Source organism: Gymnodraco acuticeps, unplaced genomic scaffold (genome assembly GCF_902827175.1).
Source record: "Gymnodraco acuticeps unplaced genomic scaffold, fGymAcu1.1, whole genome shotgun sequence".
NCBI classification, from domain to species: domain Eukaryota; kingdom Metazoa; phylum Chordata; class Actinopteri; order Perciformes; family Bathydraconidae; genus Gymnodraco; species Gymnodraco acuticeps.
In genome coordinates this window covers 5,001-27,972 of record NW_022991199.1, presented here as the reverse complement: position 1 = coordinate 27,972, position 22,972 = coordinate 5,001, and the positions used below count along the sequence as shown (strand labels likewise).

Below are 22,972 nucleotides of genomic sequence, written 5' to 3'. Positions count from 1 at the left end.
CCCTCTGTCCTTAGACCCTCACATCGTACAAGGAAACACTTCCAGAGAAAACCCACAGTTTAAAGGGAACATGGGAGAAACCTCAGGGAGAGCAACAGAGGAGGGATCCCTCTCCCAGGACGGACAGACGTGCAATAGATGCCGTGTGGAAATGGAAGAGATAATACATTTTACAGCATATAGACCGAATGTTAGGAAATGCATGTGTCTGTAATAAGAAGATGAATCCACGAAGATATCCATCCAGGACTTATGATTACTCATATTATAAGAAGACAGATTAAGTTCATCGTTATCTTTCTTTAGTTAAATATATACATTCTGCATGCTGAGCTAAAAGAGTCACTTCAGTTACAGGGTTGCATTTCAATGTATTATCTTAGGTACAAATGTAATGTTTATATATCATTTAGCACAATCCAAATGTTTGAGATGTTTTCAGAATAGGAATTGGCCTTTTTTCATTTTTCTCTGAAATGGAGTGAAGCAGAATTATAAAGTTGCATACAATTGAAATACTCAAGTGTGTCAAACTATAGTACTCAGGTAAATGTAATTATCTTCTCTCCGCCACTGATAATAACTGAGCCCACTCAGAGCTTACTGAGAACACTTTTATTATCTTAAGTCATTTATCATTGTTTTGCACACATACTGCATGTTAACACAACGGTAGGTCACGTGACCCAACACCTGTCCGCCATCTTTCTATCTTTGTTCATCTCAACAAACACAAGTCTAGCACATTAATGTAATCACTACAAATAATACATCTGCAATCACTGGACTCAAAGGGTCTGTTGGGAATACAATGGAAATCCAATTGGAATGCAAAAAGTCGAAAGCTAGTTTTGAACACAAACTTCAACAAAGGCTTTGGTTTGGGTTCAAATGACTACGTTTGTTGAGTGAAACGTAACTTCGTGAACAGGTTGGTGGTTCTGGAGACGCCTTCCTGCAGAGGGTTTTCTCTCCACGTCCAACTGGGACGGAAGAGGAGATGTTTGGAGGGGTAACTTAAGGATGTAACCTTGCTGAACCTGAGACCTGGATAAATGTCAAATGTGATCCAGACCTTGGAGTGAATTACGATGGATCTGGACTTTGATTAAGATCCATCATGGACACTGTCCCTGGGGAGTGTCAGTATGTCCTACCAGGAGGATACCAGGACCAGAACTTCTCTGGAGGACCACTAATTCCTAGCCTGGGTTTCTATAAGCGGAGATGGATGGTTAGCTAGTATAAAAGTCTAGAAACACTTGGGACACATTCTCTTAATCCTAACAGACACCTGGGAGTAAGGACGTCCGGACTGCCTTGTTGAGTCTCCTGCAAAAGCATCCTAGATCTGAGTATGTGGTTCACCACCACATACTCAGATCTAGGATCTAGGATTAATGGATTAATGGATAGGATGTGAAATGTGATCCTGACTTAGGGTTTGTGCAAACTGCAGATATCTTTGAAGTACATGTCCTTTCCTACAAATAGAAAACAAGGATTGAGAAAGTCTGTTTGCACCTATAAAAGGTATATTGGATAGGTCCAATGTAAAGCCAATAGAAAGTGAATCAGTTCTTCAGAGACGGAAAGAGATAAGGGCAGGTGTTGCACAGTGACTGGAATATATTACCCTAATCTAAAAAAACTCTCCAAGTATACTCAGGTTGTGCTCTTAAATCTACTCACACATTGTTGCTTACATGTGAACATGCTCGAGAGTAGAACAGCCCCGTCACCGGGAACATTGTAAACATCATTATTACTCGTATTACTCACTACCAGGGAACAGAAGCCACACGAGGAGCCCTGCATGGAGATTGCATGCAAAACAACAGCTCATGCATCGGCCCCGCCTTTAGAAAAGAACAGAAGAGGATGCAGACGTCTGTGAAGGCAGCTTGCTTTTCAACTGGCAGAGATCCAAAATGCTTTACAACGTACGAACCTTACGAAATGTAGCAAAATGTCCACAAACTCTTAGAAAACCAAAACAGAAGGGGGGGGTCATACATTCATCACTGTTTCCCTGTTCACCTGTCATGCTGTCTGCAGCAAAGCAGCGTTAGGATTGGTCAGTGTTGTGTCCAGTAAAACACGCCTGAATGTTACGATCAGCTCGGCCCCTGCAGGCCCCGCATGCACAACGGATGCTAAAGGTGCGACAGTTAGCATTTTTACACATGGAACATAAGTTAGACTGAGATGAGATGAAGCTTCCTTTTGTGTTCATGTAATGTGGGAAAGTAAATAACTAAAGATAGCCAACGTGTGAGCCTTCATGTCACTGAAATGTGCACAACCAATAGGAAGTCTTGGCAGCTTTGTGACTACTTGAATATTTGTGTGTGAGCTAGCAGTCGTGGGTGTACTAACCGATAACATGCTAGCTATAGAGTAATTTGCAAGCTAGCATAAATACCTCAAAAGTCTAGCTCACTTGCTACTAGTTAGAAATGAAAAGTGAATCATGTGTGGCAGTTTATACGCTTAAAGAGGAAGATGTTTTCCTTAAATTGCATTGTGCGACAAAGCTAATACGTTAGCTCCCTTGGGTTTTGCTCAGCACAAACATGTTTGCTACGTTACTTTTTCCTACGATAAAAGCTCTGCATAGATATACGTGACAGATTTTGATCCGTCTGATGTCATGACCGGCTTTCATTGTAAACATGATCACAATATAATAGAGAACCACAAACGTTAGCTACACTTCTTGAATGTGAAATGCTACATATCTAGGTAATTACATAGCAGGCTAGTCATTGCTACTAATAAGTGTAAACCCTGATTTGAAGGGTTATCAGAACTTGGACCGTGATGTTAGGGATGTTAAACAGTTGTAAATTAGCAATATAGGTTCCTTCAGCATGACGTTAGCTCTAAGCTCTGCATGTACCATACTCAGGTCCACATATAACGGGTCATATTGATCATATTTCTAGACTCATGCGTTCAGGAACACGAGAGGAGGTTGAAACACACTATCCACGTATGTTGTGCATCCAAACACCTTGAGCTACAGTTTTATATGTTGGCCTACAAACTATTAGCATCAAGACGCCTATCATTGCATGTTGAGAAACTGCACCGAGTCAGGATTCGTCGATGTCTTCGTTGAGACTGATGACAATAACTCATTGGTCTTTGGATTGGTGTATCTCAGCTGTCTGTTATGGTGTGACCAGTGTATGCACCTGAAGATATAACACGAGGTAATGAAGCATTTTCTATCTGGTTTGTGATGTAAAGCAATCCAACAACTTCCAATACGTCCAATTGCCTCCCAATGTTAATGCAGCTGTTGCTACAGTGATCACATTTAAAATGAGCCCCTCCTTCATGGTAAATACTGCATGTAGCACCTTTAACATCCGCATCGACAAAGAACAAAACACGGTGAACATTTTCTGAGTCCAGGAGAGGCTGCTTAGGGTCCGAACTGCCTGGAAGACTGGAACTGGCTGGGCACTTTGGGCTTGATGCCCTTGCTGTTGTAGTAATCCACCACCTGGTTGGGCACCTCCGCTAAAACGCTCTTAGCCAAAGCAGCTGGAGACGCCTGGGGAGGAAACAGAAGGAAAACATCAAATCATTGTTCATCTGTTAGAAAACAGATCCATTGTCTGCTTATCTGTATTATTGTGTTGCATTGTTGGAGGAGGAGCCTGTGACCTAACATTTTCAACGCCATAATTACTCTGTAGCTGTTAGTTTGACAATAAAGAACCTTGAACCTTGAAAAAGACTAACATTCAAGGTTTCTTCACTTCATTACATTTCATTTAGCTCAGGGGCGTCCAAACTACGGCCCGGGGGCCAAACTACGGCCCGGGGTCCATTTTGAATCGGCCCTCAGCAAATTCAAAAAGTATAATGGATTATGACCCAAATGACACTTGAGCTCGTCTTATATTGTACTTCTTAAATATATCTGTACAGTAGTATTTATGTGTTAGGAAGCCCAATTTATAATGAATTAAATCTAACAAATCTACTGTAAGTTGATAACAAAAAGAGCCCAATAACTTATTTACATAACAACCTGGAAATATACCCTTCATATTTCTCTTATGATAATCAATCTGCTTCTGTTTTAAAGAATGAGCTGCTGGCAGAATAAAGGAAACCCTATGGAAAGCTGTGACGTAAGCTGTTTATTTTTATCAAAGCATATTCAGTTATCAAGAATAATTGACCTACATGTGATTGATCTTGCTTGTGAGGCAATAAACCTCCCTTCTAGTAAGTGGCCCGGCCCTTTGAAGATTTGTCTGTATGTGGCCGTCGGTGAAAACAGTTTGGACACCCCTGATTTAGCTGATGCTTTCATACAAAGTAACTTAAAATAGGTGCAATAAACCAAAACCATTTAAAAACCATTTTTTTAAAGTGCAGATTTATTCGCTTCCAACAAGCCACTTCAATGTATTTGATTTAATGACCAAGGTATAAGCGAAACAGATGGGTCTTTAGTTTGCAACGGAGGATGTGTAGACTCTCTGCCGTCCTGATACCAGCGGAAAGCTCGGTTCACCTGTTGAGCCCGGAGCCTGTTTTTCAGGCCTCAGGCTCGAAAACGACATGCCCAGAACAATTGACTATATCTTCACTTCTAAAAGGGTTAAATTAATAATCTTTTTGCTCAAAGCAATGACAAACCTGTGAGTTGGATGTAGGAGTGTCAGAATCAATATAGATGTTTTTATTTTAAAGTAAATTGAACATAGTAAAACAAATTAAATTATAGTTTCTATCTAAAAAAACATTATTACACCTTGAATGATGGGATAGTAGACACAAAGCTTTGGGAATCCAAACTATAACATATAATAAGTACCCTGTATCAAGATTGATGCAAAACAAGTGACCTTTGACCTTTTTAGAGAGATTTAGAAAAAACAAACATCTCTTTGGTCATTTGGGTGCATTTTCCATAACTCTGGAACCCATTGGTCGATGTTGGTGATTGACATCTCTTTTGAACCGTTAGAGCCAATAGCATCGAGGGGAAGTTCCTAAATCCATCTAAACATTACCCATTGAGGAGTGAGAGTGATGCGCACAAAGTTTGCCCAAAACTGAAAGCTCTGTTACGCTCTAATGCAAAATAAGTTTATTGCCATGAATGTTATGATGGATTATCAGTAATCATTTCAAAGAGACATTGGATTAACCTTCAGCAGCGTTTATATGCGTTGTAATGCCCTTGAACACCACCGGCGGGGGCAATCGGGCTTAAGTGGTTAAGGAGCCAGGATAGCAAACAGCCTTGCATTGGAAGTTGTGACGTCTGGAGAGGAAGGGATCTTCAGCTTGAGGTGTAGGTGCGATGAATAAAATACAGCAGGCAGCGATTTCCAACGTAATCAGCTGAGTTTTCGTCTTCTTACCACCATCACAAACTGAAATCATCACTTGTAAACAATACAGATGGATTAACCACTGTCTCTGTCTTTCTGCACACTGTCTCCCTCCCCCTGCGTGCTCTCAAACAGGACCCATCAGTCAACACTCCTCAGCTGGGCAGCAGCCATCTTCCCTGATGCCCTGCTGATTGTGGGAGTTGTAGTCCATGTTGCATCCTCCGAGAGGGAATGTGGCTTTTTCTTTTGTAGTCATCTATTGAATATCATTCATGAACATCATACATTCTTTATACAACAGGCCAGGGGCAGACATACAGAGCAACAAGACATTACAGTGAATAAAGGAAAACAGGAAAGAAACATATATGTTGATACTTCAGATTACATACTATTACAATATCAAATTAGTTTTGAGTTTTTAATAGTAGTAATATTATCTTGTTTAAATGTGTGATAGAAATGTCAGCCCATTTCTTTTTATGGATATGAAATGTCAAAACAAATACAATTAACTAAAACATTCTACATCATACCACAATATTCTACAATACACGCATTCATTAAAGAAATGGCCCATAGTTTCTTCTTGTGGATTACAACATGTACGAGAGGGAATGAACCTGCCCTCTATGATGCATCCTCTCGTGACCAAGTGTACCCGGTCCGTCTGGCTGTCAGGGAGCAGCAAGCTGATTGGCTGATGCAGAGCAAAGTGCTGGAGTTTAGCTTTGACCATGTCTTGGATGTAAGAAGGACCAGACCCATTGACAGCTCAGCAGGCTGGTACCGGGGTCCTGAAGTGCATTCTTGTCATGATCTGTTTATTTCCGACCCCTTACCTCTCTGTTTGTACTGCTTTTGGCTTCACGTACTGGGGGGTGCTGTGGGAGAACTGGGCGAGGTTGAAGACACAAAGACGTCTCAGCCCATGTCCTCCAGACGTGATTATCCCCACTTTTGATACAACACCAAATGTACTCAGATGAGGGTTTGATGTCGAGCTATCCAGCGTTCCCCCGCCTGTTTGACACCTCGCCTGATTACCTGTTAGAAGTTATTTTAGCGTGGTTGTTGTTGTTGTGAGTCCTGCTTGTTTTTCTGACTTGATTAAAGCATCTTGGAGCCTCTGCTTCTGGCTCTGATGTCGTGCTTTTAGTGGTGTGAGTTGTTTGCAGTAATAATCAGCGTGATTGTGTTTGGCTGCAGCTCTCAGCTCTCTGGAGAGCTCTTCAAAATGTTTCTGCTCTCAATATTCAGGGGAAGGTGATTCAACGTATGCTACATTACAAATAATCATATATCAGCTTTTGTTATTAAAAGCTTTCTTTTTGTTAAATGTACCTGCCATCCTCATGTCCAACATCCTGCCAGATGTTTCATGGGGATCTCTGTTAGTGACATATTCCACTCTGTTCACCAGTCGTGTCTCCAGCTAGTTTAATGTGTGCAGAAATACATTAACATCAGTGGCGGCTTGGAGGGAAGGGAAATGAAACTGTATCAAACATTGGCACAACAACATAAAACAGGGATTCACACCCTCAGAGAGATGCACATGAAAACACATGCCAATGCCTTTTATGGCGAAGACGACGAAACTTTGTTCTAATTCTACTTATAGCAGCGACAGCAGGCGTAGTTTTCTGGAGGCTAGCGGTCCGAGCTGCTCTCAAATGAAAACTTGTTGCTTTCGGGCCAAAGACAGAAACTCGTTCATCGCTGATGAAACCCAGCGGGGGAAATATAGATTCATTTCCACTGGAGAGTCTCTAAACTTCAGACTTGTTAAAGACTGAAAATTCATGAGAGATTATTTCCCACTTTAGATTGTCGGGCAGATTGCCACCCCGTCTCCGTTTTTCACGGGTAAAAACTCATTTCTTCAATAGCTTCCCACTCTCCTCTCGTCCTCCTCCACTTCCAATATGCTCTGATCCAGATTCACAACGCTCTCTCTGCTCCTCGCCGCTTCTTGCTTCACAGCTATAATATCTTCGGGTCACACTAAGTTATATATACACACTGTATAATTCTCTATCGCAGAGAAATCTCTCAAATTAACACGCCATCTGGTTCACATATTTAGAGGCTTTTAGCTCCCGGAAAGCAGACGGCTAAATGTGTTTATAATAATATCTTCATTTAAGAAGCAAACAAAGTGCTTAAGAGCAACTAACGACAGGATGAAACAAACGAAGGCAAAGGAAAGTAATCATAATGTGAACAGGGCAAGAGGAAACCAATCAAGCTCCCGCAGCATTCATGTGAAGTTTTAAGAAAACAGACAGAAAATCCTGGGTTCAATCTGGAAATAGCCTTTTTAAAGGGGCCCTATTCTACTTTGTATAGTGTTCCCTCTCCTGTAGTGTTCTATAGGTTTTAGTGCATGTAAATGGTCTGCAGAGGCTAAAATCCCTGTGAGAGGACTCTTTAAAGTAGAGACACTACATACTGATATACACCTGAACATCAGCAGGAGAGGACTCTTTAAAGTAGAGACACTACATACTGATATACACCTGAACATCAGCAGGAGAGGACTCTTTAAAGTAGAGACACTACATACTGATATACACCTGAACATCAGCAGGAGAGCACTCTTTAAAGTAGAGACACTACATACTGATATACACCTGAACATCAGCAGGAGAGGACTCTTTAAAGTAGAGACACTACATACTGATATACACCTGAACATCAGCAGGAGAGGACTCTTTAAAGTAGAGACACTACATACTGATATACACCTGCACATCAGCAGGAGAGGACTCTTTAAAGTAGAGACATTACATACTGATATACACCTGAACATCAGCAGGAGAGGACTCTTTAAAGTAGAGACACTACACACTGATATACACCTGAATATCAGCAGGAGAGGACTCTTTAAAGTAGAGACACTACATACTGATATACAACTGAACATCAGCAGGAGAGGACTCTTTAAAGTAGAGACACTACATACTGATATACACCTGAACATCAGCAGGAGAGGACTCTTTAAAGTAGAGACACTACATACTGATATACACCTGAACATCAGCAGGAGAGCACTCTTTAAAGTAGAGACACTACATACTGATATACACCTGAACATCAGCAGGAGATAACTCTTTAAAGTAGAGACACTACACACTGATATACACCTGAACATCAGCAGGAGAGGACTCTTTAAAGTAGAGACACTACATACTGATATACACCTGAACATCAGCAGGAGAGGACTCTTTAAAGTAGAGACACTACATACTGATATACACCTGCACATCAGCAGGAGAGGACTCTTTAAAGTAGAGACATTACATACTGATATACACCTGAACATCAGCAGGAGAGGACTCTTTAAAGTAGAGACACTACACACTGATATACACCTGAATATCAGCAGGAGAGGACTCTTTAAAGTAGAGACACTACATACTGATATACACCTGAACATCAGCAGGAGAGGACTCTTTAAAGTAGAGACACTACATACTGATATACACCTGAACATCAGCAGGAGAGGACTCTTTAAAGTAGAGACACTACATACTGAACATCAGCAGGAGAGGACTCTTTAAAGTAGAGACACTACATACTGATATACACCTGAACATCAGCAGGAGAGGACTCTTTAAAGTAGAGACACTACCTACTGATATACACCTGAACATCAGCAGGAGAGGACTCTTTAAAGTAGAGACACTACCTACTGATATACACCTGAACATCAGCAGGAGAGGACTCTTTAAAGTAGAGACACTACATACTGATATACACCTGAACATCAGCAGGAGAGGACTCTTTAAAGTAGAGACACTACATACTGAACATCAGCAGGAGAGGACTCTTCAATGATGCCCTTCAATGCAGGAAGACATCTTATGGAAACTTTGATTCTTTTGAATATGTGGCCCTCCGGCTGAAATGCTCCTCTCGAGCTCTGTTCCTAAATATCTATAGACCACCCAAATACTGTGCAAGCTTTTTTGATGACTTTACTGAACTGCTGTCTATAGTGTGTATTGACTTTGACCGTCTAGTCATTGTTGGTGATTTTAACATCCATGTTGACAACCCCCAGGACAGAGGGGCTAAAGAACTGTTTTGTGTTCTTGATAGCTATGGACTGACTCAGCATGTGACGGAGCCCACGCACAATAAGGGGCACACTCTGGACTTAATTATCTCAAAGGGTCTGAATATCTCTAAGGTTGTGGTGACTGATGTTGCACTCTCTGACCATTCCTGTGTTTTCTTTGAGAGCTCTATTTCTGTTCACAAAAATGTTCAAAAAGAGGTAACCACAAAGCGATATTTAACTGAAAACACTAGGGAAATGTTTACTCAGAATTTCTCTTCCACACTTGCCCCTGCCAACATCTCAGTAAATGAGCTAGTAGATCATTTTAATTCAAAAATTAAAAATGTTATAGATGCCATTGCTCCAACTAAGGTAAAGGAAGTGTCTGGCAAGAAAATATCTCCATGGAGAAAGGCCATGACCGTGAAAACAGAAAAAAAGAGAATGTCGAAAAGCTGAACGCAGGTGGCGAAAAACAAATCTCCAGGTTCACTTTGAAATCTATAAAGAGAGACTTGGCCTCTATAATTTGGAATTGAAAAACGCACGACAATCGTTCTTCTCTGACATCATTACCAAAAACAAAAACAACGCACGTGCCTTGTTTGCTACCGTCGACAGACTAACTAACCCCCCAGTGTCAGTAGCCTCTGAATTTCTATCCACCAGGGCGTGCAATGATTTTGCCTTTTTCACTGACAACATTCAGAAAATCAGACAAGCAGTCAGTGCCTCTACATCAGGAACAGTAAATGTGTTGTCCCTATCTCCACTTAACATCAATTCAGACATCATGACACAATTCCATCAGATTAATGATAAAAACCTAGAGGACATTATTCAACTTCTGAAATCCTCCTCCTGCTGCCTTGATATTATTCCAACAGGATTTTTCAAAGATGTTTTGCCTTGCATGGCCTCAGATCTACTTCATATAGTAAACAAATCTCTTCACTCAGGTATTTTTCCACAGGCCCTGAAAACTGCAGTCATTAAACCGCTCTTAAAAAAGAATAATCTAGATGCTTCAGTAATGAACAATTACAGGCCCATATCAAACCTGCCATTTCTAGGTAAAATCATTGAAAAAGTTGTTTTTCAACAGTTGAGTAATTTCTTGCATTTAAATGACTGTTTTGATGTGTTCCAGTCAGGCTTTCGTCCAAACCACAGCACTGAGACTGCTCTTGTAAAGGTCTTTAATGACATCCACTTAAACACAGACAGTGGCAGAACTTCAGTGTTAGTATTATTAGATCTCAGTGCTGCGTTTGACACTGTTGACCACAGCATATTACTAGACCGACTGGAGAACTGGGTGGGACTTTCGGAAACAGTTCTGAATTGGTTTGAATCCTACTTAAAGGACAGAAACAACTTTGTTTCTATAGGTAAATACACATCTGAGTTGACAAATATGACATGTGGGGTTCCTCAAGGCTCCATCTTGGGGCCTCTTCTCTTTAACATCTACATGCTACCACTGGCTCAGATAATGAAGAACAACAAAATAAGTTACCATAGCTATGCAGATGACACACAAATTTACGTAACAATTTCACCAGGAGACTATGCTCCAATTCAAACACTGAGTAAGTGCATTGAACAAATCAATGACTGGATGTGTCAGAACTTTCTCCAATTAAACAAAGATAAAACTGAGGTAATGGTTTTTGGAGCCAAGGCAGAACGTATAAAAGTTAGCGCTGAGCTTCAGTGTGCAATGTTCAAAACAACAGATAAAGCCAGAAATCTAGGTGTAGTCATGGACTCTGACCTGAGTTTCAACAGTCACATTAAAACTGTTACTAAATCAGCCTACTATCACCTAAAGAATATATCTAGGATTAAAAGACTAATGTCACAGCAGGATTTGGAAAAACTTGTCCATGCTTTTATCTTCAGTAGACTGGACTACTGCAATGGTGTCTTCACAGGTCTCACTAAAAAATCTATTAGGAAGCTGCAGCTGATTCAGAACGCTGCTGCTCGAGTCCTCACTAACACTAAGAAAGTGGATCACATCACTCCTGTTCTGAAGTCTTTACACTGGCTTCCTGTGTGTCACAGAATAGATTTCAAAATACTGCTGCTGGTTTATAAAGCACTGAATGGTTTAGGCCCAAAATACATTTCTGACCTCCTGCTAAATTATGAACCATCCAGATCTCTCAGGTCTTCAGGGACTGGTCAGCTTTCTGTCCCCAGAGTCAGAACTAAACATGGTAAAGCAGCGTTCAGTTATTATGCTCCAAATATCTGGAACAAACTCCCAGAAACCTGCAGGTCCGCTGCAACTCTGACTACTTTTAAATCCAGGCTGAAGACTTTTCTTTTTGTCGCTGCTTTTAATTGAACTATTCATATCTTAGACTGCACTGTAACTTTTATCCATGTACTTTTTTCTTTTAATGTTTAATTGACAGCACTGTAACTTTTATCCATGTATTTTTTCTTTTAATGTTTATTTTATTAGCTTTTCTTTTTAATGACTGATTTTAAATGCCATTTTCTTAATCTCTTTCATTTTTTGTAAAGCACTTTGAATTGCCTTGTGTTGAAAAGTGCTATATAAATAAACTTGCCTTGCCTTGCCTTGCCTTTAAAGTAGAGACACTACATACTGATATACACCTGAACATCAGCAGGAGAGGACTCTTTAAAGTAGAGACACTACCTACTGATATACACCTGAACATCAGCAGGAGAGGACTCTTTAAAGTAGAGACACTACATACTGATATACACCTGAACATCAGCAGGAGAGGACTCTTTAAAGTAGAGACACTACATACTGATATACACCTGAACATCAGCAGGAGAGGACTCTTTAAAGTAGAGACACTACATACTGATATACACCTGAACATCAGCAGGAGAGGACTCTTTAAAGTAGAGACACTACATACTGATATACACCTGAACATCAGCAGGAGAGGACTCTTTAAAGTAGAGACTCTACATACTGATATACACCTGAACATCAACAGGAGAGGACTCTTTAAAGTAGAAACACTGCATACTGATATACACCTGAACATCAGCAGGAGAGGACTCTTTAAAGTAGAAACACTGCATACTGATATACACCTGAACATTAGCAGGAGAGGACTCTTTAAAGTAGAAACACTACATACTGATATACACCTGAACATCAGCAGGAGAGGACTCTTTAAAGTAGAAACACTGCATACTGATATACACCTGAGTTTTCTCTCCCACACACTCATCCGCCCCCTCCACTTAAAGCATGAAGACATGTCACATTGTTTGTTCCCCTTCCTCCTTCTCTGCACACCTGCCAGCCATCAAAGACCTCTTCCCTTTGAGAGTCTCTGCTGGATCTTTGAAGCGTTCATGGATTAACACACCAGCCAGCTCATACCTCGGGATTCCCTCAGCCAATCCCCTCCTGGATTACTCGCCACACTCAAGCCAGCAACAATTTAGCCAACCCTGCCTCATTTCCCTGAAAAAGGCCTCCCTTACTGTCCTGTGTCTGTATTTCGGCTCAGACATGATACGTGATTCTCTTTTTGCTCTAAAATGTTGTGAGCTTGACAATTGTCCAATAAGAGTTATAAAGTGATCCATCTACATTTAAATGCTCATTAGTATTTTGCCTAAAATACGCTATTTTCCCAGATATAAAGTTATGGTCAGATTTTGGGATGATTTGATTTTTTATTTCATGCTTTGGCTTAGTTTGCTGATCTACAGTTGAAACCGTTTCAACAAAAGCTGAATTAACCTTGGGGAAAGGGAACATTTATTACTGAGGAAGTGGCAACTTAGTATATGATATAATAAAGGCATAACAGGGCATAGAAACTGAAATTAATATTGTTTCTTATTCTAGAGCCCACAAGGAACTTTGTAGATAGAACTATAGAGGACCTAAGATCGCGCCTTGAGGAACTCCTCAGAAGGTAGACAAAGAAAAGGAATCCTCTTTAGAGTAATGTACCTGAATCTGTGAACCACATATTTTATTGTTTTTAAGTCCATGCAATAGACTCACGTGTTTGAAATTGCGGAATGGGACGAACTGGACGATGTCCCGGAGGACGGGCTCTCCTTTGGGCGATCGCAGAATCCCGTCGTCTCCGTCCAGCATCTGCATGTCGCTGAAGTCGGCGCTCCCAATCCCGACGATGATGACGGACATGGGGAGGTGCGAGGCCTGGACGATGGCCTCCCTCGTGTCGGCCATGTCGGTGATGACGCCGTCCGTCAGGATCAGCAGGATGAAGTATTGCTGCGAGACGGAGAATATACGAACAATCAGACTTTCAATTCTTTGGTAAACTGATTCATTGATTCATGATGTACCTCGAGAACAGTGTTTCTCAAGGTGTGGCCCACTGGTGGTCTGTGAGCGACCCCTAGTAGTCCGTGAGTATATTGGTAAAAATGTCACATTTGAAATAAATACATTATAAATTCAAAGTGTTTCTTAAATTGATTAAAAATTACATTACATTACATTACATTACATTGCATTTAGCTGACGCTTTTATCCAAAGCGACTTACAATAAGTGCGTTCGTCCAACAAAATACAACTTGAAGAAAACAGAATCATAAAGTACATCAGGTTTCATAGAGCCAAAACATGACAAGTGCTACTCAACTGGCTTTAGATAAGCCAGTCCTTTATTAGTATATAAGTGCTTCGTTAATAGTTATATCGCTCGAAGTGGAGTCGAAAGAGATGAGTTTTCAGTTTGCGCCGGAAGATGTGCAAGCTATCTGCTGTCCTGATGTCAATGGGGAGCTCATTCCACCATCTTGGAGCCAGGACAGCAAACCCACGTGTTTTTGCCGATGGGAACTTGGGTCCCCCTCGCAGCGAGGGCGCAGCGAGTCGTTTGGCTGATGCAGAGCGGAGTGCACGCGCTGGGGTGTACGGTTTAACCATGTCCTGGATGTAGGAAGGGCCAGATCCATTCGCAGCATGGTACGCAAGTACCAGTGTCTTGAAGTGGATTCTAGCAGTTACCGGAAGCCAGTGAAGGGAGCGGAGGAGCGGAGTGGTGTGGGAGAATTTAGGAAGGTTGAAAACCAGACGAGCCGCTGCATTCTGGATGAGCTGCAGAGGTCGGATGGCACATGCAGGTAGACCAGCCAGGAGGGTGTTGCAGTAGTCTAGGCGTGAGATGACGAGAGCCTGGACCAGAACCTGAGTCGCTTTCTGTGTCAGCTGGGGACGTATCTAAAAATGACTATTATGTGTGGAAACAGAGACACGCAGTCAATGAGTGAGTAAACAATGCTACATAAATGGAACAGTGTAAATAATTAACTTGTGTTTAATGTTGAATTCATGTTAAACTTGGGCCAGCAACCATAGCTTTACTGCATTTTATTTTGAACATAGGTTGGTGTCGTTCTACATGTGGTGCATTTAGCATTTCTCTCAGTAGCCAAAGAACTGCGAGTCTGTTGGCTCGGACATAAACTCCGTAATAAATTAATCTAATTTGAACGAGATGCTTGTAGAATCTGTAGTTGTATTTTTATTGTTGATTTGTGTGAACGAGGCGATATAGAGAAGGTTAAGCTGTCATGATTAGGCTGTAATGTGTTATAAACTGTTGGAGTGGTAAGCAGGCCTTTTGTTTTGGGATATTTGGGGGGTCAGGTGGTCCGTGTGCGCTTTTTTATTGGTCAAGTGGTCCTTGGTGTGAACAAGTTTGAGAAACACTGCTTTAGAAAGAACAATTATAATACATAAGTTCATGGTTTCATTTTAAAGCTGTATGTCAGACATGAACTAAAAGTGTTTTGTGTTGCCTTAAAATTGAAGTCAGTGCTCAAAGTGTCAAGAAAAGGGAAGCAGACGTGACATGAAACTAATCCAGCCAAAGAAAGCCCAAAGAGAAACAGGTTCCTTTAATCTTAGACACTTCTGTTATCTGCTAAACGTCAGTGGTGTTAATTAGCGGCAGTCTGACAACTCTGTCTCAAACTGAAGAGCAGAGTTGGTGCAGTCGTCTTGTAATGTGCTAGAACTGTCTCTTCCTTTCTCACTTTCCTAATTATTGTTCAAAACCATTTAAACTAGCACACAAATAGGTAGTTTTTGAAACTTTGCTTCGAGTGAGTAACCAGACACATCTGCACAAAGACATGTCACAGTTCAGAGTTTAGGATTTGGGTTAAATAACTATATAAAGGGCAAAGTTAAACACTCCATAGCAACGGTGATGTCATGCTTAGCAGCAGTGTGTTATTGAGTATTAAACACCTCTTAAATGTCCAAATTGACCAATCAGAATCGAGTGTTCAATAAGCCGTGTAATAATCTAAGTTAATATGTTAGAATTGATTTGTTATATGTATAAATATGAGCCCGTAAAAAAAAAAGATTTTTATTGTCAACTACAATCGAATATTTCTCGTATCTACAAATTCAATTAATAATGTTCCAATTTAGCACTTATTGTTTTTGAATATGTCCCTGTATCTGTTTAAATTCTGTGAACATTCTGTGAACTTTGGGTTGATTAAGCACGGAAAACTCTCACTGGTCACCGGCTTGGTCTTCAATATCAGGATCCATGTATTTATTATCCTTGCAAGAATGGAAGTAGTCATCACACACAGAGCTGCGTGGGACAAAAGAGTTCCTCTAGTAGAGTCCTTGATATGCTGATATACAAGAGAGGGAGTTACAGTCAACAAGATGGAGGAATACTGGTTCAAAGCAGTGTTCTGACATTAGCTCAGATTAGCTAAGGCCTGCGTACGCAATACACATGACAGTCAAATGTCTCTCTCTCTAGATTCTGTGTCATCTGCCAATCGTAGGAACATAGCTATCATTACTTCAACACAGTGTCTCATCCATGCAGTCAGACATCCGGATATAGAAGGAACATTCAGTATTCTCCCAACATTTGACAAATTAACAGCGGTCTGATGAGTGTGGTGTTTCCTGACTCACTCACCATGGCCTCTTTGGTGTGCACTTCCTGCGAGGCGGTGTTGGCGACCTTCTGGATGATGGGGGCGATGTTGGTGGGGCCGTAGAGCTGCAGCTTGGGGAGGCAGGCCTGGTAGGCCTCCACCACGCCCTGGATCCCTGGCAGAGAACATCAAGAATGAATAAACCCATCGGACATCCAAGATATCCCTGGAAAACTTTTGAAAATGTCTGTATCCTAAACTCAGCCACCATGTTTCTTAATGCTCTCAATGTCTTTCATTTTTGTAAAGCACTTTGAATCGCCTTGTGTTTAAAGGTGCTGTATAAATAAACGTGCCGAACCCTAACCCCAGGATAACAATACAAATTCCTTGGCCTATGTTCATGCACTAGAGGAAAAGGTGTAGCATTGACGAAGGATTACCCACTTCATTTTGGGGTCAGACACGCACATTGTTTTTAGATTTATTTAACTTTCTGAGATATCAGGGCATCGGAAAATCAGAAAAAGGACTTTCCTACTGAGAAAATTCCCATTAACATCTCCTCAACAACAGATATCTACATGCTCAACACATCTGCATCCGTGTTGCTTCTACTCATGACTTAAATCTCATGAACACACCAAAGTCAAAGTAGAACCACTTCTTAACTTGGGAAGATGGTCCATTCGAGGAGCCCCTGAATGCACCATCGGCCTTGGAGAGGAAAATGTTCCTAACATATCCTTCACAAGCATCCCGTCAAGTTCACCCCGTCTCTAGGGACCAATATAGAGATATCCCAGCATGCCCCGTGGCAGGTCTGAAGGTGTGTGAAGGTCAATGATAACACCATCTCCTTCAGACCGACACACACACACACTTTTAATTATGTGTGTGTGTGTGTGTCTGTGTGTGTGTGTGTGTGTGTGTGTGTGTGTGTGTGTGTGTGTGTGTGTGTGTGTGTGTGTGTGTGTGTGTGTGTGTTACAGTCCCGACAATTTGAGAAACATCACGGAGGAAACTAATTGCCATGAGTTTTATGTGAGACTGAAACCAGGCTAGGCTAGCAGTCTCCCCATGCTAAGCTATGCTAAGCTATGCTAAGCTAGGCTAAATGTGTTGTGAAATGTCCAAATTGACCAATCAGAATTGAGTATTGAACTAAGCCGTGTAATAATCTAAGTACATTTTTTTTTTTCAGTGCACTCAGATGTAACCCCCCCCACACTTCCTCTCCAGATATGAGTCCAGTCTGAAGGGACCTCCATGGTAACGAGTGCAGAATGAAGACCCTCCTGAACTGTAATCTGATCCTTGTCCTCACATCACAGCCTTTCCTCCACTGTCAAATATTTGAGTGCATGAAATCCGAGCGCCTACCTGCACACTCTGGGTTCTCCTCGTTAAAATTCACTGCAAAGTCGTGGGAGACCTGGAGGGGAAGAGGGGGAAGAGGGGGAGGGAGAACCAGGGAGACTGTTTGATATCTTCATCAGAAACACAGAGAGGTCTTCATCAATAAAACAGCACTCTCCCCCTCACCTCCGTCTCTTTCAGTTTCTCTTCTTCTTGACGTCTAATCAGAGCAGCCTTCCTCCCTTTGTCTTATTAAAGCAACCAATCAGAGTCACAAGACAGCCCCCCCCCCCCAACCCCCCCTTCTCTATCTTTCTCTGTCGTTATTCTTGGATACTAAATCATTTATTTGCTATATTAAGCCATTCAGTCAGTATTTTAGGATGCAGTATTTTCATCATTTAGATACTACGTCATTATTTTGAGATATTAAGTCATTATACTAACTCATACCAGTGAGATATGAAGTCACTTTTTTGAGATGTTGGGTTGTTATTGTGAGATATTAAGTCATTCATTTCAGATAATTAGTCATTATTTAGAGATATTAAGTCAGTGTTATGAGATATACTCAGAACTGGGAAATAAGTCATTATAAAGAGATATTTAGTCATTATTCTTAGTGATTGTTGTGTGATATCAAGTCGGTATTTGGAAATACGTAGTTAGGATTCATTCATTTCAAATATCAGTCTTTCAGACATAACCTCCTTATTTATAGATTTTTGAGCTAATAAGCCATTATTTTGAGTTATCAAGTAATCAAGTTATACATTGAAACATAAAAACACATGTTGCAAACTGACTGCCTGGACTTTCAACACATTTTGATATTGAAATCAGTTTTTTACCTGAACAGAGATAATCAGAAATGAACCTGAATGCAGCACTTGAGAGCATGCTGGGAGCCGAGTAGTTCAATTACCTTGTAGTCAGGAGGGATCTGAGCTCCGAAGCCAAACGCCGGGAACATCTTATCACTGAGAGGAGGAGGAGGAGGAGGAGGAGGAGGAGGAGGAGGAGGAGGAGGAGGAGGAGGAGGAGGAGGAGGAGGAGGAGGAGGAGGAGGAGGGGGAACTGTGAGAAGTCTGATTCAGGAGGAGGAAGGTGATTGGCTGTCAGCGGGAGTTAACGAGCTCATTCACACCAACGCCTCGTTAACACAAAGCTCAGAGGTCTCTTCTGATTGGACAGAATCACACACTTTTCTGAAGAACAAATTGTCAACTTAAAGGTCACCTATCGTGCTATCTTTAGGCAATAGCATACAGTAGGTCTCAGATATACAAATACATAAACAGATCACCCATTCTAGCCATGCCTCATATCCCTCTATTTCACTTCCTGTTTCAAAAGTGCTGATTCTGGGTATAAAGCTTTTTTTTTTTAAACTGAAAAAAATGCTGCGGTGATGAAACGTAAGGATTATAAGATCAATGGAGGAAAAGAGAGAGGGGTTTATTTCCTGACACTTAGAGAGTCTCCTGACACACCGGGGACACACCGGGGACACACCGGGGACACATCATGGACACACCGGGGACACACCGGGGACACACCGGGGACACACCGGGGACACACCGGGGACACACCGGGGACACACCGGGGACACACGGGGACACACGGGGACACACGGGGACACACGGGGTACACACCGGAGACACACCGGGGACACACGGGGTACACACCGGAGACACACCGGGGACACACCGGGGACACACCGGGAGGACACACCGGAGACACACCGGGGACACACCGGGGGGGACACACCGGGGACACACCGGGGACACACCGGGGACACAGCGGGGACACACGGGGGACACACCGGGAGGACACACCGGGAGGACACACCGGAGACACACCGGGGACACACCGGGACACACCGGGGACACACCGGGGACACACCGGGGACACACCGGGGACACACCGGGAGGACACACCGGGGACACACCGGAGACACACCGGGGACACACCGGGGGGGACACACCGGGGACACACCGGGGACACACCGGGGACACAGCGGGGACACACGGGGGACACACCGGGAGGACACACCGGGAGGACACACCGGAGACACACCGGGGACACACCGGGGACACACCGGGGACACATGGTGATGTAGAGAAGACATGCAAAAGTGCATTTTGCACGATAGGTCCCCTTTAATGTTTAACTTTGATTCCTGCTCAAATGGCGACGCACTTATTTTGAAAAGGAATTTGTAATCTTCAGTTTGTTTTTTACAAAACACCTTACGTCTAAAATACTGTGTTTCTTCTGTGTTGAGATACAGGCAATCATTTCCACCGTGCTCACAGTCTTAATGCTAAGCTAGGCTCACCATGTCCTCACATGGATTATTTCACAAATTATGCAAAAATGATCAAAAATAAAAGTCTGTTTGGTAATTTAGTCCTTTCTAATACGGTGTGTTTTAATGCAGGTTTAAAACAAGATGCAAAGGAATGATCAAAACCAAACTCAAAGCAGACTCCTCAGGAACTCTGCTGAAGGCCTTTCAAAGAGCTTAGTCTGCACAGAGAATACAAAAACTGATCTCATACAAATGTAATATTAAAGAAAGGGCTGCGTGGGACAGAAAGTGAAGCCTTAGGGGTTTTAGTCTCTAGAGAGGAATACAACTCAAATACAAGAATAGGGCGGTTGTGTTTAAGTTATTCTTCCTCGAGTCTCTTGAACAAAGCTTTTTACATGGAAACACTTTATATTAAGGTACACAAATTCACCATCAACTAGTTGATCATTAACATGCATATTAGCAGTATATTGGCTCTTTATTAGTCATGATAAAACACTTATTGATGCCTTGTTCTAAATGACCATATTATACAAGTAATAAGCCATTAGTTGAGAGTTTCTCCTCAATGACCCTCTAATTAGAGCTTATTTATTGCAAGTAAGGAAGTTGTTACATGAGTTTTGGTCTTAATATGCTCTGCTCAATAGCCGCGTTCATAAGTACTTTGCCGTACTTAGTAGGGGGAAAAGTACTCCGGTGTGAACGCGCCTAATATGGGCCTAATAAGACAGCAGTACCACAAGAATAGTACTTTTCCCATAATAACACTTAACACATATGATCTATTCTTATGTAACAAGACACAAAACTATAAGTGTTAATTGTGTCAAGTCTCTCGTTCATAACCAATAAGCTGGTAGTTTGTCTCTAATATTTTAATTAAAAACTAGTTGACGGTGAATAAGTGTACCTCTCTTATTATGCTATTTGTAAGCATATAGTATAGGTATCAGATAAATACAAATACATAAAAACATGTCTCTGAAGTATTTTGCTCAAAATACCAAACAGGTCCTTGTAGCCCCCCCCCCCCCCCCCCTCTCTTCCAGCTGTTACTAGAGAGCTGACTCTGGGTCCGTAGCTTTAAAAAAGAGTAGGAGGCGCATGTGCCTGCTCAGAACTCTCCCAGCAGAAACTCAGCTAAATGCTGCCGTGATGAAACTCCACATCCTGTTCCAAACCACATCAAGGATTCTCTCTGAAACAGGATGGAGCTCAAACTCTTTCTCTCTCTCAGGTTTACCACAAGGTGACTTCCTTTTGATTTCCTGCTTCTTCACACACACTCTCTCCAGCACAGGTTAGCTCTGAGTGTTAGCATGCTAATGTAAACACAGACCGTATTACTTCCAGAACATGTCTCATTGTTTCTGACAGCAACCTTTCTGATTGGCCCGTGGGGGTAAAGCCCGCCCACATTTTAGTAATGTGGTTATGACACAGCAAATCTGGATCAGCTCCGTTGTTCCCCGTTTTTTTAGAGATGTGGGTACGGAGGAGAAGAGAGAGGGTTTTGTTCCTGACACTTTGAGAGTCTCCTGACACACCGGGGACACATGGTGATGTAGAAAACATAAAAAAAAGTGACCTTTGCATGATAGGAGACCTTTCAATATAAAGTGTTAGCAGAAACAGTGATATTCCGGCTACCTGTCGTAGTCCTGGCAGATCTCGCCCACAGCCACCAGCGCCTTCAGATACTCGTTGGGCTGGAAGGGGTGGATGTAGTGGAGCGAGCAGCTGTTCCTCGGGTCTCCGTTAGACGCTGTGAAGTCGATGGCCACCTACAGACGCGGGCGGCCAATCAGAGAGCAGCATTAGCAATGCTACTCATTAGCCTTGTGCACTTGTGTTTCCTCGCAAGTGGAAGTTCTGTAATCCAGCACTGTGCAGAGTTTACTTTGTGCACTAAGTCCACTATCCATTAGCATATTAGCATTTAGCTCAAAGTAGCAATATGTCAAACTATGTAAACAATCAAATATGAAAGTAGCCTAAAACATTAATAAAGCATTTTATGCATTAGTTTGTTTGTTTTGCTAAATATTGTTTTGTTAAATTGATTTCTCCTTAAATGTGTTGAGATCTTTTTATCAATAAAATGCCAGCCATTGACCTCGTCCAGTTTCCTCACATGTGGAAGTCCGCTAACCATTAGCACATTAGCATTTAGCTCAAAGCAGCTCTATGTCAAACTATGTAAACAAAAGAATATGATCAGGATCTGGGAATGTTAGGACTCAAATGCAGTTAAAAAGGGAAGCAGGTTTCACAACAAAAGTGAGCGTTATTAAAACAAAGCTGTTGGCATTAAAAAAACAAGACAAAAACCGTGAATCAAAAACAGGTAGCATGAGGAAAGTGACTAACATGCAGAGTGAGAAAATACAACGACCCGACATTGAGCACAGACTAAATACACAGAAGGGTAATCACAGGATAAGACACAGCTGGGCAGGGGAGGCAGAAACACAAGGGCAACAGGTGAACACACTCAGACAATCAGACACAGGAAGGAAAACACAGGGAGGAAGACCAGACACAGGGAGGAAGACCAGACACAGGGAGGAAGACCAGACACAGGGAGGAAAACACAGGGAGGAAGACCAGACACAGGGAGGAAGACCAGACACAGGGAGGAAGACCAGACACAGGGAGGAAGACACGACACAGGGAGGAAGACCAGACACAGGGAGGAAGACCAGACACAGGGAGGAAGACCAGATACAGGGAGGAAGACCAGACACAGGGAGGAAGACCAGACACAGGGAGGAAGACCAGACACAGGGAGGAATACACGACACAGGGAGGAAGACCAGACACAGGGAGGAAGACCAGACACAGGGAGGAAGACCAGACACAGGGAGGAAGACCAGACACAGGGAAGAAGACCAGATACAGGGAGGAAAACACAGGGAGGAAGACCAGACACAGGGAGGAAGACC

The 22,972-nt window shown here is 42.1% G+C and overlaps 1 protein-coding gene across 1 annotated transcript in view; it reads right to left on the bottom strand.

Annotated features, from left to right (window-relative positions):
* Positions 1 to 609: 609 nt before the first annotated feature.
* The window catches only part of LOC117561259 (copine-4-like), a gene marked incomplete at its 5' end in the record, with an annotated part of 27,277 nt that continues 4,914 nt past the window's right edge, over positions 610 to 22,972 (bottom strand). The window contains 6 exon segments of the mRNA XM_034238549.1: positions 610 to 3,565; positions 13,460 to 13,696; positions 16,390 to 16,523; positions 17,732 to 17,783; positions 18,633 to 18,687; positions 21,678 to 21,811. Coding sequence (XP_034094440.1) covers positions 3,434 to 3,565; positions 13,460 to 13,696; positions 16,390 to 16,523; positions 17,732 to 17,783; positions 18,633 to 18,687; positions 21,678 to 21,811 — 744 coding nt within the window.